Source organism: Anguilla anguilla, chromosome 3 (genome assembly GCF_013347855.1).
Source record: "Anguilla anguilla isolate fAngAng1 chromosome 3, fAngAng1.pri, whole genome shotgun sequence".
NCBI classification, from domain to species: Eukaryota; Metazoa; Chordata; class Actinopteri; order Anguilliformes; family Anguillidae; genus Anguilla; species Anguilla anguilla.
In genome coordinates, this window is record NC_049203.1 from 36,216,557 (window position 1) to 36,231,331 (window position 14,775).

At 40.0% G+C, this 14,775-nt stretch overlaps 1 protein-coding gene across 1 annotated transcript in view; it reads left to right on the top strand.

Annotated features, from left to right (window-relative positions):
• The window catches only part of LOC118222800 (titin-like), a 210,973-nt gene that overhangs the window by 185,777 nt on the left and 10,421 nt on the right, over positions 1-14,775 (top strand). The window contains 25 exon segments of the mRNA XM_035408657.1: positions 501-803; positions 907-1,203; positions 1,289-1,576; positions 1,728-2,027; positions 2,110-2,412; positions 2,499-2,804; positions 2,903-4,669; positions 4,779-5,072; positions 5,176-5,457; positions 5,560-5,859; positions 5,979-8,045; positions 8,132-8,434; positions 8,526-8,831; positions 8,927-9,217; positions 9,320-9,619; positions 9,703-10,008; positions 10,096-10,398; positions 10,744-11,025; positions 11,132-11,725; positions 11,828-12,115; positions 12,211-12,510; positions 12,607-12,909; positions 13,346-13,648; positions 13,773-14,357; positions 14,448-14,753. Coding sequence (XP_035264548.1) covers positions 501-803; positions 907-1,203; positions 1,289-1,576; positions 1,728-2,027; positions 2,110-2,412; positions 2,499-2,804; positions 2,903-4,669; positions 4,779-5,072; positions 5,176-5,457; positions 5,560-5,859; positions 5,979-8,045; positions 8,132-8,434; positions 8,526-8,831; positions 8,927-9,217; positions 9,320-9,619; positions 9,703-10,008; positions 10,096-10,398; positions 10,744-11,025; positions 11,132-11,725; positions 11,828-12,115; positions 12,211-12,510; positions 12,607-12,909; positions 13,346-13,648; positions 13,773-14,357; positions 14,448-14,753 — 11,277 coding nt within the window.

The window sequence follows — 14,775 nt, forward strand, 5'->3', positions numbered from 1 at the left end:
AATATTACAATTTTTCTTGCTGTTTTGGTTTTCTTTGGTATAACACCAGACCATGGAAAACAAAACATTTCAATCACATTTTTCTAAGAAAGTTAATGTCATAAGTAAGAGTTTATACTTTGAATTTAGAGGTTAATTTCCATGTAATTGAATATTGCTCAAGCACAAAAAGCACAGTAAAGCACAAATGACTACTGCATTAAGCAATTAGCTGCAGAAACATTTAAACTGTGCAGACTATACAGATTTTACATTGTTAAAATACCTGTTGGCTTGGAGAAAGAACATTAGCCTGTATAGCTAAATAATGAGCAAATACTGCGCATTGCCATGACCTGAAAAAACAACCGTTTAGTTTGTTAATTAACCTCTAACTTGTACAAGTTATTACAGTTATTTTTAGTCCAGAAAACTAAACAATTACTGAGAGAAATTATTCAGTAAAAGTAATCCATTGAATGCAGCCTTAATTGTTTTTTTCTTCATTTTTTTTCTTTTAGCAATCCCTGGACCTCCATCGGCACCATGCATAACTTCTGTTACAAGAGAGAGCATTGCTGTAAGCTGGGAGGAGCCTACTTCAGATGGAGGAAGCCATATTTTTGGATACCACTTACAGATGAAGGATAGAAACAGCATCTTGTGGCAGAAGGTTAACAAAACTGTTATCCGCTCAACACACTTCAAGGTGACAAACATCTTTCCTGGCCTGATCTATGAGTTCAAGGTGGCAGCGGAAAATGCAGCTGGAATTGGCCCCGTCAGCAAAACATCTGATGCTGTACTTGCCATTGATTCATGTGGTAATTTGTGTTTTTTATCATCTTTAATTATTTCAAATTGTTACATCACATCATTATAAATTGTATCTTATTATTAATGCTGCAATTCAACTCTGTTTTTCAGAACCTCCAGTCAACCTGCGTGTCTCTGACATCACAAAGAATTCTATCTCACTCGCTTGGCAGAAGCCTCCATATGATGGTGGTAGCACTATAACTGGATACATTGTGGAATATCGAGATGTAACAAATGCCAGATGGACCAAAGCAAACCTAACAAATATTGCAGAAACAAATTTTACAGTTACTGGCTTGACCCAGGATCAAAGCTATGAATTTAGAGTCATGGCAAAGAATGCAGTTGGGTCAATCAGCAACCCATCTGTTATTGCTGGGCCTGCCACTTGTGTGGATACATATGGTAGGTTGTGCTTTTCTTTCAATTAAATAAATAATTATAATTTTCAGTATTCTGTCACTATATAATTTTATTTAATGTATTACAGGGGCTCCTGAGATACAGCTACCTCAAGAGTATTTGGATGTGGTAAAATTCAAGGCAGGAGAAGCTGTTCAGCTGAGAGTTGGAATTATTGCAAAGCCTCTTCCAACAATTGAGTGGTACAAAGATGGAAAGGAATTGAAATCCAATGGTCAGCTCTCAATTGAGAACACGAGGGATGCCTCTTGCATTCTCATCAAGGATGCTACTCGTCTGAATTCTGGATTATATGAAATTAGAATCAAGAATTCTTTGGGCTCAGCAACTGCTTCCTTTAGAGTACAAATTCTAGGTGTGTATTTTCTAATTTATTTGATGTAAATTACATAAAACATTTAGGTAAATTTCACTTACACTTAAACACTTGCTCAATAATATGTAAAGAAGATTATGAGAAGTTTGCTTTATTGATTTGATTCATTTTTATATTTTCTTACCATCAGACAAACCTGGACCTCCTGCTGGAGCCATTCAATTTAAGACAGTCACAGCAGACAAGATTACCATAATGTGGGACTCTCCGGCTGATGAGGGTGGTGCTATGGTCACCCACTACATTGTGGAAAAACGGGAGACAAGCAGAGTATTATGGTCCATCATTTCTGAAAAACTGGAAGAATGCATAGTTTCTGTTCAGAGGCTGATCAAAGGCAACGAATATATCTTCCGTGTCAGGGGTGTCAACAAATATGGAGTTGGAGATCCTTTGGAGTCTGAGCCAGTTATTGCCAGGAATGCATTTGGTAAGGAACACAGACCTATAGCAATGCTTTCTGTTCCAGCAGTGTTTAACAGCCCTAACATTTTGGTTCTTTACTTTCACAGTTGTTCCTGACAAACCCAGCAAGCCAGAGGTTACAATGATAACAAAGTCAACAATGACAGTGGTCTGGGAGAGACCAGGTATTGATGGCGGTAGTGATATTGATGGATACTACCTAGAAAAATGTGAGAAGAAGAGTCTCAGGTGGTTCAAGGTCATCAAATATCCCATTCGTGACACTAGACAGAAAGTCAGTAATCTTACAGAGGGAAATGAATATCAGTATCGTGTTTGTGCTATCAATAAGGCTGGACAAGGTGAATACTCTGACATTTCTGCCTTCTACAAAGCAGCTGATCCTATTGGTAAGTGTTACTATTTTGTTGAGGGATTCTTGATTAAGAGATTGTTCTATTTTCATAGATTTAATTAACTTTTTTTCACATTTTAGATCCACCAAGTGAACCAACGAAACTCAAAGTTGTTGACTCAACCAAAACTTCTATCACTCTTGGATGGGTTAAACCTGTGTATAATGGAGGCAGTGAGATCACTAGCTACATTGTTGAAGAGAGGATTTCTGGAGAAAGTGAATGGACAGTGATTAGCTCCAAGGATGAAGTGAGAACAACAGAGTATGTTGTGTCATACCTCAAACCTGGAGTTTACTATTTCTTCCGTGTATCTGCTGTTAACTGTGTTGGACATGGACGACCAATTGAGATGGCTCAGCCTGTACAAGCTAAAGATATTCTAGGTTAGTACGAAACTTGTCTTCTTTTAAAACGCAAGATTTTTTAATTCAGTGGTGAATTCTTAACCTTACAGATATTCTTTCCCTTTTCATTTCTACAGAGGAAGCTGATGTTGATCTTGATGTCACCATGAAAACTCAATACACGGTGAAGGCAGGAAAGGATGTGACAGTTATGATTCCACTGAAGGGTAGACCGGCACCAAATGTCACCTGGAGAAAGGGAGACAAGAATATTGCCAATGATCCAAAATATAGCATTAGCAACACAGAATCTACAACAGTTCTTGTCATTCCAAAGGTCACTCGTGATGACAGTGGAAAATATGTTCTTGAGATTGAAAATGGTGTTGGGGAGCCAAAGACAATCACGGTGTCTGTGAAAGTGCTTGACACTCCATCTGCTTGTCAGAAATTGTTGATTAAGAATGTGACTCGTGGGAAATTAACTCTGAGTTGGGAGGCACCTCTTATTGATGGCGGTTCAGAAATCAAAAATTACATTATTGAAAAGAGGGATGCTACAAAGAAATCTTATTCTATTGTGACTAATGAGTGTTCTAATACAGCATATAAAATTGATGGTCTGTCTGAGGATGTAGGCTACTTCTTCCGGGTTTCAGCTGAGAATGAAAATGGTGTTGGTGACCCATGTGAAACAGAAGAGCTTGTAAGGGCCACTGAAGCACCTGGGCCAGTTAAAGATCTTGCCCTGAAGGACTCCACTAATACATCAGTGACACTACAGTGGACTAAGCCTGATTATGATGGTGGCAGTCATATCACAGACTATGTCATACAGAAGAAAGATGAAGATGAAGTAGCATGGACACTTGCTGGTACCTGCAAGCGTTGTCAATACGAGGTCACAAACCTTGAGGAATTTGCAGTTATGGATTTCAGAGTATATTCTAAGAATGAAAAGGGGCAGAGTGACTTCTCACAAGTGGGACCTATCACAGTGATGGATTTACTTATTCCACCTGAAGCTAATCTTGCAGATTACCCTGGAGGTGAAATCTTTGCCAGAATTGGACAAAATATAAACATTGAGCTGCCATTCAAAGGTAAACCAAAACCCAGTATACGGTGGTTGAAAGATGATGAACAACTGAAGGAAAATGAACAGATACGTTTCTGGTTAACAGAAAACAAAGTTGCTCTTACAATCAGAAATGTAAGAAAAGATAATGCAGGGAAATACACATTGACACTTGACAACAAACTCAGCAAAAATTCATTTGATATAAAAGTCATAACTCTTGGACCACCCTCAAAACCAACTGGACCAATTCGATTTGATGAAATCAAAGCACAGAGTATAATAATATCTTGGAATGAACCAACTGATGATGGAGGTGGAGAAATCACTTGTTACAGTGTGGAGAAACGTGAAACATCACAAGCAGCATGGAAGCTTGTTTGCTCAAGTGTAGTAAGAACAACCTTCAAAATACCTAACTTAAATAAAGGAACAGAATACCAGTTTAGAGTACGTGCAGAAAACAAATATGGAGTGAGTGAGCCTTTGAATTCACAAGATGTGGTTGCCCAACACCAGTACAAACCTCCAGGTCCACCAGGAAAGCCTGTTGTCTACAATGTCACGAGTGATGGCATGACAATTCAGTGGGAGGCGCCATCTTTTGATGGTGGCTCACCAATCACTGGCTTCCATGTTGAAAAGAAGGACAGGAACAGCCTTCTGTGGACAAAAGTAAATTCCTCAGTAATTTCTGCAAGAGAATACAGAATCACTGGTCTCATTGAAGGACTGGAATATCAATTCAGAGTGTATGCACAGAACAATGCTGGCTTAAGCTGTGTCAGTGAAGCAAGTAAATACACACTGGCTATATCTCCAGTTGGTAAGTTCTAATTTAAGCTTGTTAAAGTTCAAATACTTTATATCCCATCTTATATTTATATTAAATGATACTTATTGTCTGCTCTAATAACATTTCCATGTCTATTTAGATCCACCTGGTATACCTGACTGCATTGATGTGACAAGAGAATCAGTTTCACTCAAATGGGATCCACCTAAGCGTGATGGAGGCAGCAAAATTGTGGCTTACAGTGTGGAGAGGCGCCAAGGAAGAGGCAAATGGTTGAGATGCAACTTCATTGATATTACTGAATGCCAATACACAGTGACAGGACTTGCTCCTGGTGATCGCTTTGAATTCAGAGTGATTGCCAGGAATGCAGTCGGCACAGTTAGTTCACCTTCCCAGTCCTCTGGCTACATCATGACTAGAGATGAAAGTGGTAAGTATATGAGTATAGTGTGTACGTTTGTCATAATTATCCCTGAACATAATTAAAACAAATAACGGTAAAAAATTGTTTTCTCTTTTCTTTTTTTTTTTAGTTTCTCCAAGCATTGAGTTTATTGGGGAACAAAGTATAACAATGAAAGCTGGAGAAAATGTCAGCATTAATGCCATTGTCAGAGGACGGCCTGTGCCTCAAGTCACATGGTTTAAGGATGGGAAGGAAATAGACAAGAAGATGATGATTGACATCACTACAGCAATTGGATCAAGTTCACTGTTCATCAGAGATGTGAACCGTAATCACCGTGGTATATATAGTGTGGAAGCTAAGAATAGCTCAGGAACCAAGAAGGAGGATATTCTTGTCAGAGTTCATGGTACATATTTATATTATGTGAAATACTATAATATAATTTTCTAAATAATATATCATGTATATTGTAATATTATTTACTTACTTAAATTATTTCTCCATGCAGATACACCTGGGCCACCTGATGGACCAATTCGTTTCACAAATATCTCAGCTGAGAAAGTAACTCTCTGGTGGAATCCACCTGATAATGACGGATGTTCTGCCATCACCCATTATGTGATTGAAAAAAGAGCAACCTCCAGAATTAGCTGGGCACTTGTCATGGATAAATGTGAAGCTTGCTCTTTTAATGCAACAAAACTTATCAAGGGCAATGAGTACCAGTTCCGTGTTTCTGCTGTTAACAAATTTGGTGTTGGCAAACCACTGGACTCTGATCCCATTGTTGCAGAGATGCAGTTTAGTAAGTCCCTCTCAGTATGACATGTATATTTTATTATACATTTAATTTATAAGTTTCAAAGGGAACAACTAAAAGTGGCCATATCTTTAAACAAATGCATTTGTTTTTCTTTTCTTCAGCTGTGCCAGATGCTCCTGGGACACCAGACTCCACTCATGTCACTGGAGACAGCATTACACTTTGTTGGACACGACCAAAATCAGACGGTGGAAATGAAATTAAACAGTACATTCTAGAAAGAAGGGAGAAAAAGAGCTTACATTGGGTAAAGGTATCATCAAAGAGGCCCATCACTGAGATTAGACACAGAGTAATAAATCTCACAGAAGGAAATGAATATGAGTTCCGTGTAATGGCTGAAAATGCTGCTGGAATAGGACCAGCAAGCAGTACATCAAGACTTTTCAAATGCAAAGAGCCAACTAGTCCCCCCAGTGCCCCGACTGTGGTGAAGGCTACAGATTCCACACAATCATCTGTTACTTTGGAATGGACAAAGCCTGTATTTGATGGTGGAATGGAGATAATTGGATACACCATTGAGATGTGCAAGGCAAGACTAGAAGATTGGCATAAAGTTAACATTGAACCCTGCTTCCACACCAAATACACAGCAACTGGCTTGGAAGCAGGTGAAGAATACAAATTCAGAGTCTCTGCAGTTAATGCTGCTGGACAAGGAGAAGCTTCAGAGCTACCCAATGCAGTACAAGCTGTTGATAGACTTACGTCACCAGAGATTGATATTGACGAAACCTTCAAGCAGACACACATTGTGAAGAATGGAGGTACTGTATGTCTACAAATTGCCTTCAAAGGAAAACCAGCACCACTTGCTACATGGACTAAGGCCGATGGAGAGCTTGGTGTGATGGTAGATATTAATACTACAGAAACAAATAGTACCTTAACCATTGAGAACTGTACCAGGTATGATGCAGGGAAATACACTTTATCGCTGGAGAACAACAGTGGGCGTAAATCAATTACATTTACTGTAAAGGTGTTAGATACACCTGGACCACCAGGTCCGCTTACCTTCAAAGATGTAACCAGAGGAGCTCTGACTTTGATGTGGGATGCACCTGCTAATGATGGAGGAGCCCGTATTCATCATTACATTGTTGAGAAACGTGAGGCTAGTCGTCTTAGTTGGCAGGAAGTCAGTGCCAAATGCACTCGTCAAATTCTGAGAGTAAGTAATCTTGCTGTAGGTGTAGCATACTGCTTCAGAGTCACTGCAGAAAACCAGTATGGCCAGGGTGAACCTTATGAGATGTCAGAGCCAATCATTGCCACTGAAGAACCTGCTCCGCCAAAGAGACTGGATGTCATTGATACCACAAATTCTACGGCCACTCTGGCTTGGCTGAAACCTGAACATGATGGTGGAAGTCGCATCACAGGATACATTGTTGAAACTAAAGCAACAAGCTCAGATCACTGGGTTCTTGGTGGCCAGACTAAGTCCCTAAGCATGATCATTGAGGGCTTATTCGAGAACACAGAATATGAATTCCGTGTGACAGCTAAGAATGATGCTGGCCTCAGTGAACCAAGAGACACCTTTGCCCCTGTCATCATCAAAGAGCCTCGTATTGAGCCAACTGCAGATCTGAGTGGTATCACCAACCAGCTCATTAAATGCAAGATTGGCAATGCTTTTACTATTGATATTCCCATTAGTGGCAGGCCTGCCCCTAAGGTAACATGGAAACTGGAAGAGATGAAACTTAAGGAAACAGACAGAGTATCAATCATGACCTCAGTAGAGAGGACCACTTTGACAGTCAAAGACTCCATGAGAGGTGATAGTGGTAAATATTACCTCACCCTAGAAAACATTGCAGGAGCCAAGACATTCACTGTAACAGTCAACGTTGTTGGCAGACCTGGTGCACCAACTGGACCGGTTGCAATTTCATCAGTCTCATCTGAGTCCTGTGTGTTAACATGGGCTGAACCAGAAGACGATGGTGGAACTGAGGTCACCAACTACATTGTGGAGAAACGTGAATCTGGCTCAGCCACTTGGCAAGTTGTGAACTCCAGCGTAAAACGCACAACAATTAAAGTCACACATTTGACCAAATATATGGAATACACGTTCCGTGTTCGTGCTGAAAACAGATTTGGCGTGAGCAAATCCATTGAATCTCAATCTGTTGTTGCAGAGCATCCATTCGGTAAGTTAACTGTACTTGACTGTATGTTTTTTGCCTCTAGGGTAAAATGTACATACTTAATGCGTCTCTGATACTTTTAATTACAGTTCCACCAGGTTCACCAACACGCCCAGATGTAATCTTTGTTAGCGCAAATGCAATGGGTATTCGGTGGGAGCCTCCATATCACGATGGGGGCAGTCAGATCACTGGGTACTGGATTGAGAAGAAAGAGAGGAATACCATCTTATGGGTGAGAGAGAACAAGATCCCATGCATTGAGTGCCACTACAAAGTATCTACACTCATACCAGGCCTTGAGTACCAATTCAGAGTTTATGCAATGAATATTGCTGGCTTGAGCAAAGCCAGTGAAGCTTCCAGATCAATGGTGGCTCAGAATCCAGTTGGTGAGTGATAAATTCTTATTATGAAGCCTGTATTTGTTAAATTTCTTTTGCAGCTACTTGAATAAATATTCTGTTTTCTTTCCGTATTCAGACCCCCCTGGTAAACCAGAAGTAACAGATGTGACAAAAACATCAGTATCAATCACATGGTCTGTACCATTCAATGATGGTGGCAGTACGATTGTGGGATATATAGTTGAGCGCAAGCTATTCAGTGATGATGATCAAGGTCGCTGGCTGAAGTGCAACTACGCAACTGTCACAGAGAATTATTTTACGATAACTTCACTGAGTGAAGGTGATGTGTATGAGTTTCGTGTCATTGCCAAAAATGGAGCTGGAGTACACAGTATGCCTTCTGAATCAACAGGACCTGTCACATGCAAGGATGAATACAGTAAGATTATGATTAATTTCATCGTTCCTTGTTCCTCGTATCTATGTCACATTTTATTTTGAATGTAAACCTTTAATGTATACTCTACGTTACAGGTCCTCCAAAAGCAGAACTTGATACCACACTTCTTGGAGAAACTATCACTATTAGAGCTGGGTCAGACCTTGTTCTTGATGCAGCTGTTGGTGGCAAACCCGAACCAAATGTTTTCTGGGCCAAAGGTGATAAAGAATTAGAGCTTGGTGAGAAATACTCTCTGCAATACACCAGCACACGTGCTATGGCTATTATCAAGTACTGTGATAGAAATGACTCTGGAAGGTACATCCTGACGGTAAAGAATGCCAGTGGAGTCAAGACAGCTTCTGTCAATGTTAAAGTACTTGGTAAGTGTATAAGTAATTGTCCAATATCTGACAAAACTATTCTAAATATGTAATTTGTAAAACATATTGATGAGACATATTGATGATACTTTCAACTTTCAGATACACCCGGACCTTGTGATGACAAGATCAAAATCACTAGAGTGACAGAGGAAAAATGCACCGTGTCTTGGAAAATACCTCTGGAGGATGGTGGAGATCCAGTCTCTCACTACATTGTTGAGAGACGAGAAACGAGCAGACTCAACTGGGCAGTAGTTGAACCTGAGTGCAAGACACTTTCTTGTGTTGCTACCAGGCTGATAAAAAACAATGAGTACATCTTCCGTGTAAGAGGTGTGAACAAGTACGGACCTGGCGTGCCATTAGAGTCTGAGCCTGTTATTGCCAGAAATGCATACAGTAAGTATGATATCTGTCATTTGAACAGTTATTTATTGTGGTGAAAAAGGGCCCATTACATTATTGTTCTTGTTCTATTTCAGCTATCCCATCACCTCCTGGAGCACCTGAAATCATTGCTGTAGCTAAGGAACATGTCATTATTGAATGGCTGATGCCTGAGAGTGATGGTGGAAGTGAAATAAAAACTTACCTAGTAGATAAACGTGAAAAGAAGAGTGTACGATGGACGAGAGTAAACAAAGATTACACCATATATGACACAAGACTTAAGATCACTGGTCTTCTGGAAGGCAGTGATTACCAGTTCCGTGTAACGGCTACAAATGCAGCTGGGAACAGTCAACCAAGTGAAGCATCCCAATATGCCTTCTGTAGAGATCCAACATGTGAGTCACTGATTTTAAGGCTACTGTCAATTTGAATCATAACACATCCATTGGTATTTCCTTCAACTTTTCCTTTCTCTGTTCCAGATACTCCCGCTCCCCCCTCAGTTCCTCGTGTGATAGATACTACCAAGCACAGCATTAGCCTGGCATGGACAAGACCAATGTATGATGGTGGAGCTGATGTGATTGGATATATTGTTGAGATGCTAGAGGAGGGAACTGAGCAATGGTTCCGGGCCCATCAAAAGCACTTGAAGACCACAGAGTACGTTGCAGGTGGCCTTGCAAGCAACAAGAAGTATTGCTTCAGAGTAGCTGCAGTTAATGCCAACGGCATGGGTGAATTCAGTGAGCCCTGCCCAGAAACTGAACCAATAGAAAGAATTGGTGAGTTGTGAACCTTTTTTATATATTGTCTGTATGTTACAGAAACTTATTTCAACAGCAGTGCTTTGTTATGCGTGAACAATGTGTCATTGATCTTCAAATCTGTTGTTAATGTTGTTCATTGAGAAAAAGAGAGAGAATACGGTCAAAATCTAAATTATTGATAATTACATGGTATTATTTGAATATACTTGAATTTGAATATATTTGAAACTGTAACTATTAGTAATATGAAAACATATTTTTTAAATCACTCTTCCTTTTAAAAGACACCCAACCTGCTACAATGACTAATTGTCATCACAGTTTTGAACTGATAAAATAAAACATTTGTTTTTCAACCAGAAATACCTGACCTTGAGCTTGCTGATGACCTGAAGAAGACTGTCTGCTTGCGAGCTGGCGGTTCTCTTCGTCTCTTTGTTGCTGTAACTGGAAGACCTACTCCACTTGTAACCTGGAGTAAACCTGGGGTAGATCTACTGAGCCGTGGATATATTGATACAACTGACGGCTACACAACTCTGACAGTTGAAAAAGTACACCGCTACGATGCAGGAAAATATACAATTGAGGCAGAGAATCCATCTGGCAAGAAGTCTGCTACGATTCTTGTCAAGGTTTATGGTAGGGAACAGCTGATGCATATATGTCAACATTTTGGTTACCTTCTGTAATGACATGTCTTCTCTAAGAATTTTATGTAATTCTGATTTAAATTTCATGATTTCAGATACTCCTGGACCTCCTGGTTCAATAAAGATTAAGGACTATACGAATGAATCTGTTGTAATTACATGGGATGTCCCTAGTGTTGATGGAGGAGCACCTGTAAACAACTACATCATCGAACAACGTGAAGCAGCCATGAAATCTTACAAAAGAGTGACATCTAAATGCAATAAGACATTGTACAGAATCACTGGTCTAGAACAAGGGGCTCTGTACTTCTTCAGGGTATTACCAGAAAACATTTATGGTGTTGGTGAGCCTTGTGAAACAAGTGATGCACTGCTGGCTTGTGAAGTTCCTATGATTCCCCAGAATTTGGAAGTTGTTGATACAACCAAGTCAACAGTAACCTTGAGATGGGAAAAACCACTTCATGATGGTGGAAGCCGACTTACTGGCTACACCATTGAAGCATGCAAATTTGGAACAGACAGGTGGATGACAGTGGCCACATTGAAAACAACAGTATTTGAACACACTATTGCTTCTCTGAATGAGTCAGAGCAATATCTCTTCAGAATTAAAGCTGAGAACAGCAGGGGAGTAAGTGAAGCCAGAGAGATTGTGTCACCTGTCACTATTCAAGAGCACAGAGGTATTTACATTATTTTACCATAATGATTATTAAAATTATGCGTATACGAAATTATGCAAAATGCGTATTATTTATTATATCATATTTTATTCTATTTCACAGTTTTGCCTCAGATTGACCTGGCTGGTATACCACAGAAGACTGTCAGTGTACCAGCTGGAAGACCAATTGAACTCCACATTCCAGTCATTGGAAAACCTCCTCCAGTTTGCTCTTGGTACTTTGGTGGTGCAATGATAAAAGAACTTGATCGGGTCATGGTAGAGACCACTGGGAAATACACCAAGTTAACTGTGCGTGAAACCACAATTGATGACACAGGCAACTATACCCTTGAGGCGAAGAATATCGCAGGAACTGCAACAGAAATGATTAAAGTCATCATTCTTGGTGAGATATGATAATCTACCGAAATCACGTTCAAAAAAATTTGTGTGCAAAAAAATGTATTGAAATCACTAACTGTATATTATTTCCCTAATTAGATAAACCTGGTGTGCCTGTTGGACCATTAAGAATTGATGAAGTTGAAGCAACATCTGTCACTGTCAGCTGGAATCCACCAGAAAAGGATGGAGGTGCTAACATCAGTGGTTACATTGTTGAACAACGTGATGCTCACCAAACAGGATGGCTCCCTGTATCAGAATCTGTCACCAGACCCACATTTAAGTTCACCAGATTGACTGAGGGAAATGAATATGTGTTCCGCGTTGCTGCAACAAATCGCTTTGGCATTGGATTATTCTTGCAGTCTGAAGTTGTGGAGTGCAAGAGTGCAAAGAGTAAGTGATCCTACAACAAGTTTGGAGTTTTTCAAGTTTGTCTTTTTTTTACATGGAAACGGTGGGAGGAATAACTATTTTTGTTTCTTTTTACAGCCACACCTGGGGCACCAGGTAGACCTGATGTGTTTGACATGTCACATGAAGGAATGACACTCACATGGACTCCACCAGAGGAAGATGGTGGTTCCCATGTGTCTGGATATATCATTGAGCGCAAGGAAGTAAAATCTGATAGATGGGTGCGCATTAATAAGAATCCAGTAACAATGATGAGATATCGATCAACTGGTTTGATTGAGGGTCTTGAATATGAGTTTAGAGTAACTGCAATCAACTCTAGAGGCCATGGCAAACCTAGCGCGGCTTCTAAACCAGCAGTGGCAATGGATCCCATTGGTACGTACCATTCTTGTGATTCAAATGTTAGGTTCCATTAGTATCCATAATACTTGTGCATTCACACAGTAGTTACTGTGGTTAGTACTGTGTAACTGCTGCATATGTACACATTGCCAAATTGTACTTGTTTCTGTACCTGTTCTGGGTTTTTTTGACAGTATCAGGAACTTACCTGGAAGTATTACTTATTACTTATTACTTTTTCACAAAAATCATAATACCCACTTAAAACATTAAAAGTACTAAAGATACATTGAAATGTTGCAGTGTCACTATATAACAATGTGCACAGTCATACCTAGCTCTGTAGTTATAGTGCACTTACATAGGTATTAGTGCGACTTAACGTAAAGTGAAAGAACATGTTATAAGCTGTTAAGTTTAAGTGTGGAATTATAGTTTAACTAAAAAATGCCTTTTTCCATTTGTATAGAACCCCCTGGTCCACCACAGAAACCAAGAGTTTCAGATACCACACGGACATCTGTGTCACTGGCTTGGAGTCCCCCTGAGGAAGAGGGTGGTTCTAGAATCATAGGTTACCTGATTGAGATGCAGAAGATTGATCAAGTTGAATGGACAAAATGTAACACAACACCAACAAAGATTTGTGAATACACTCTGACACATATGCCTCAGGGAGCTGAATACAGGTTCCGTGTAATGGCATGCAATGCTGGTGGACCTGGTGAACCTGCTGAAATCCCAGGAGCAGTAAAAGTTACAGAAATGCTTGGTAAGGAGTTATTTAAAATTCCAACTAATTTTGTTATTAAATCAGATTATCACCAAAATTACTGAGAGATTGCATTCTATCTTCCCAATAAGGTATAGCTTAACAATTTATATTCTTTCTCCAGGCTATCCTGATTATGAGCTTGATGAAATATACCAGCAAGGCTTAGTTGTCAGACAAGGTGGCGTCATAAAACTCTCTGTGCCTATCAAGGGAAAACCAATTCCCACCTGTAAATGGACAAAAGATGGTCGTGATATTTCTCACAGAGCCATGATTGCAACGGGTGATGATCTCACTGAGCTTGTGATCAAGGAAGCTCACAGAGATGATACTGGTACCTATGACCTTGTGCTTGAGAACAAGTGTGGCAAGAAGGCTGTATACATTAAAGTTAAAGTCATTGGACGGCCAGATCCGCCGGAAGGTCCACTTGAATTTGATGACATCCAGGCTCGCTCTGTAAGAGTGAGTTGGAGAGCTCCTTCAGATGATGGTGGCTCTGACATTCTTGGATACATGATTGAGAGGCGAGAAGTTCCTAAGGCAGCCTGGTACACTGTTGATGCAAGGGTTGTTGACACTTCAATGGTTGTCAAAGGACTGAAGGAAAATGTTGAGTACCACTTTAAGGTGACAGCTGAAAACCAGTTCGGCTTTAGCAGATCTTTGAAATCAGATGAAACCGTCATACCCAAGACACCTCTCTGTGAGTATATTTTCACTGGCTAATACAAATATTTAATAATTATATCACATGGGTGACAATAAACTATCTGTTGTTATTCTGTTACAACAGGTCCACCAGAACCTCCCAGCAATCCACCAGAAATTATGGATGTCACAAAGAATACTGTTGCTCTGTCTTGGTCCAGACCTAGAGATGATGGAGGTTCTCGTGTTACTGGCTATTATGTTGATCGTAGAGAGGTATCTACTGAAAAGTGGGTACGTCACAACAAAACTCATATAACCACTACAATGTACACTATAACTGGACTCATACCTGATGCAGAATATCAGTTCCGTATAATCGCCCAAAATGACATTGGTCAGAGTGAGCCTGGACCTGCGTCTGATTCCGTTGTATGCAAGGATCCATTTGGTAAGTAAATTGCAGCCTCCTG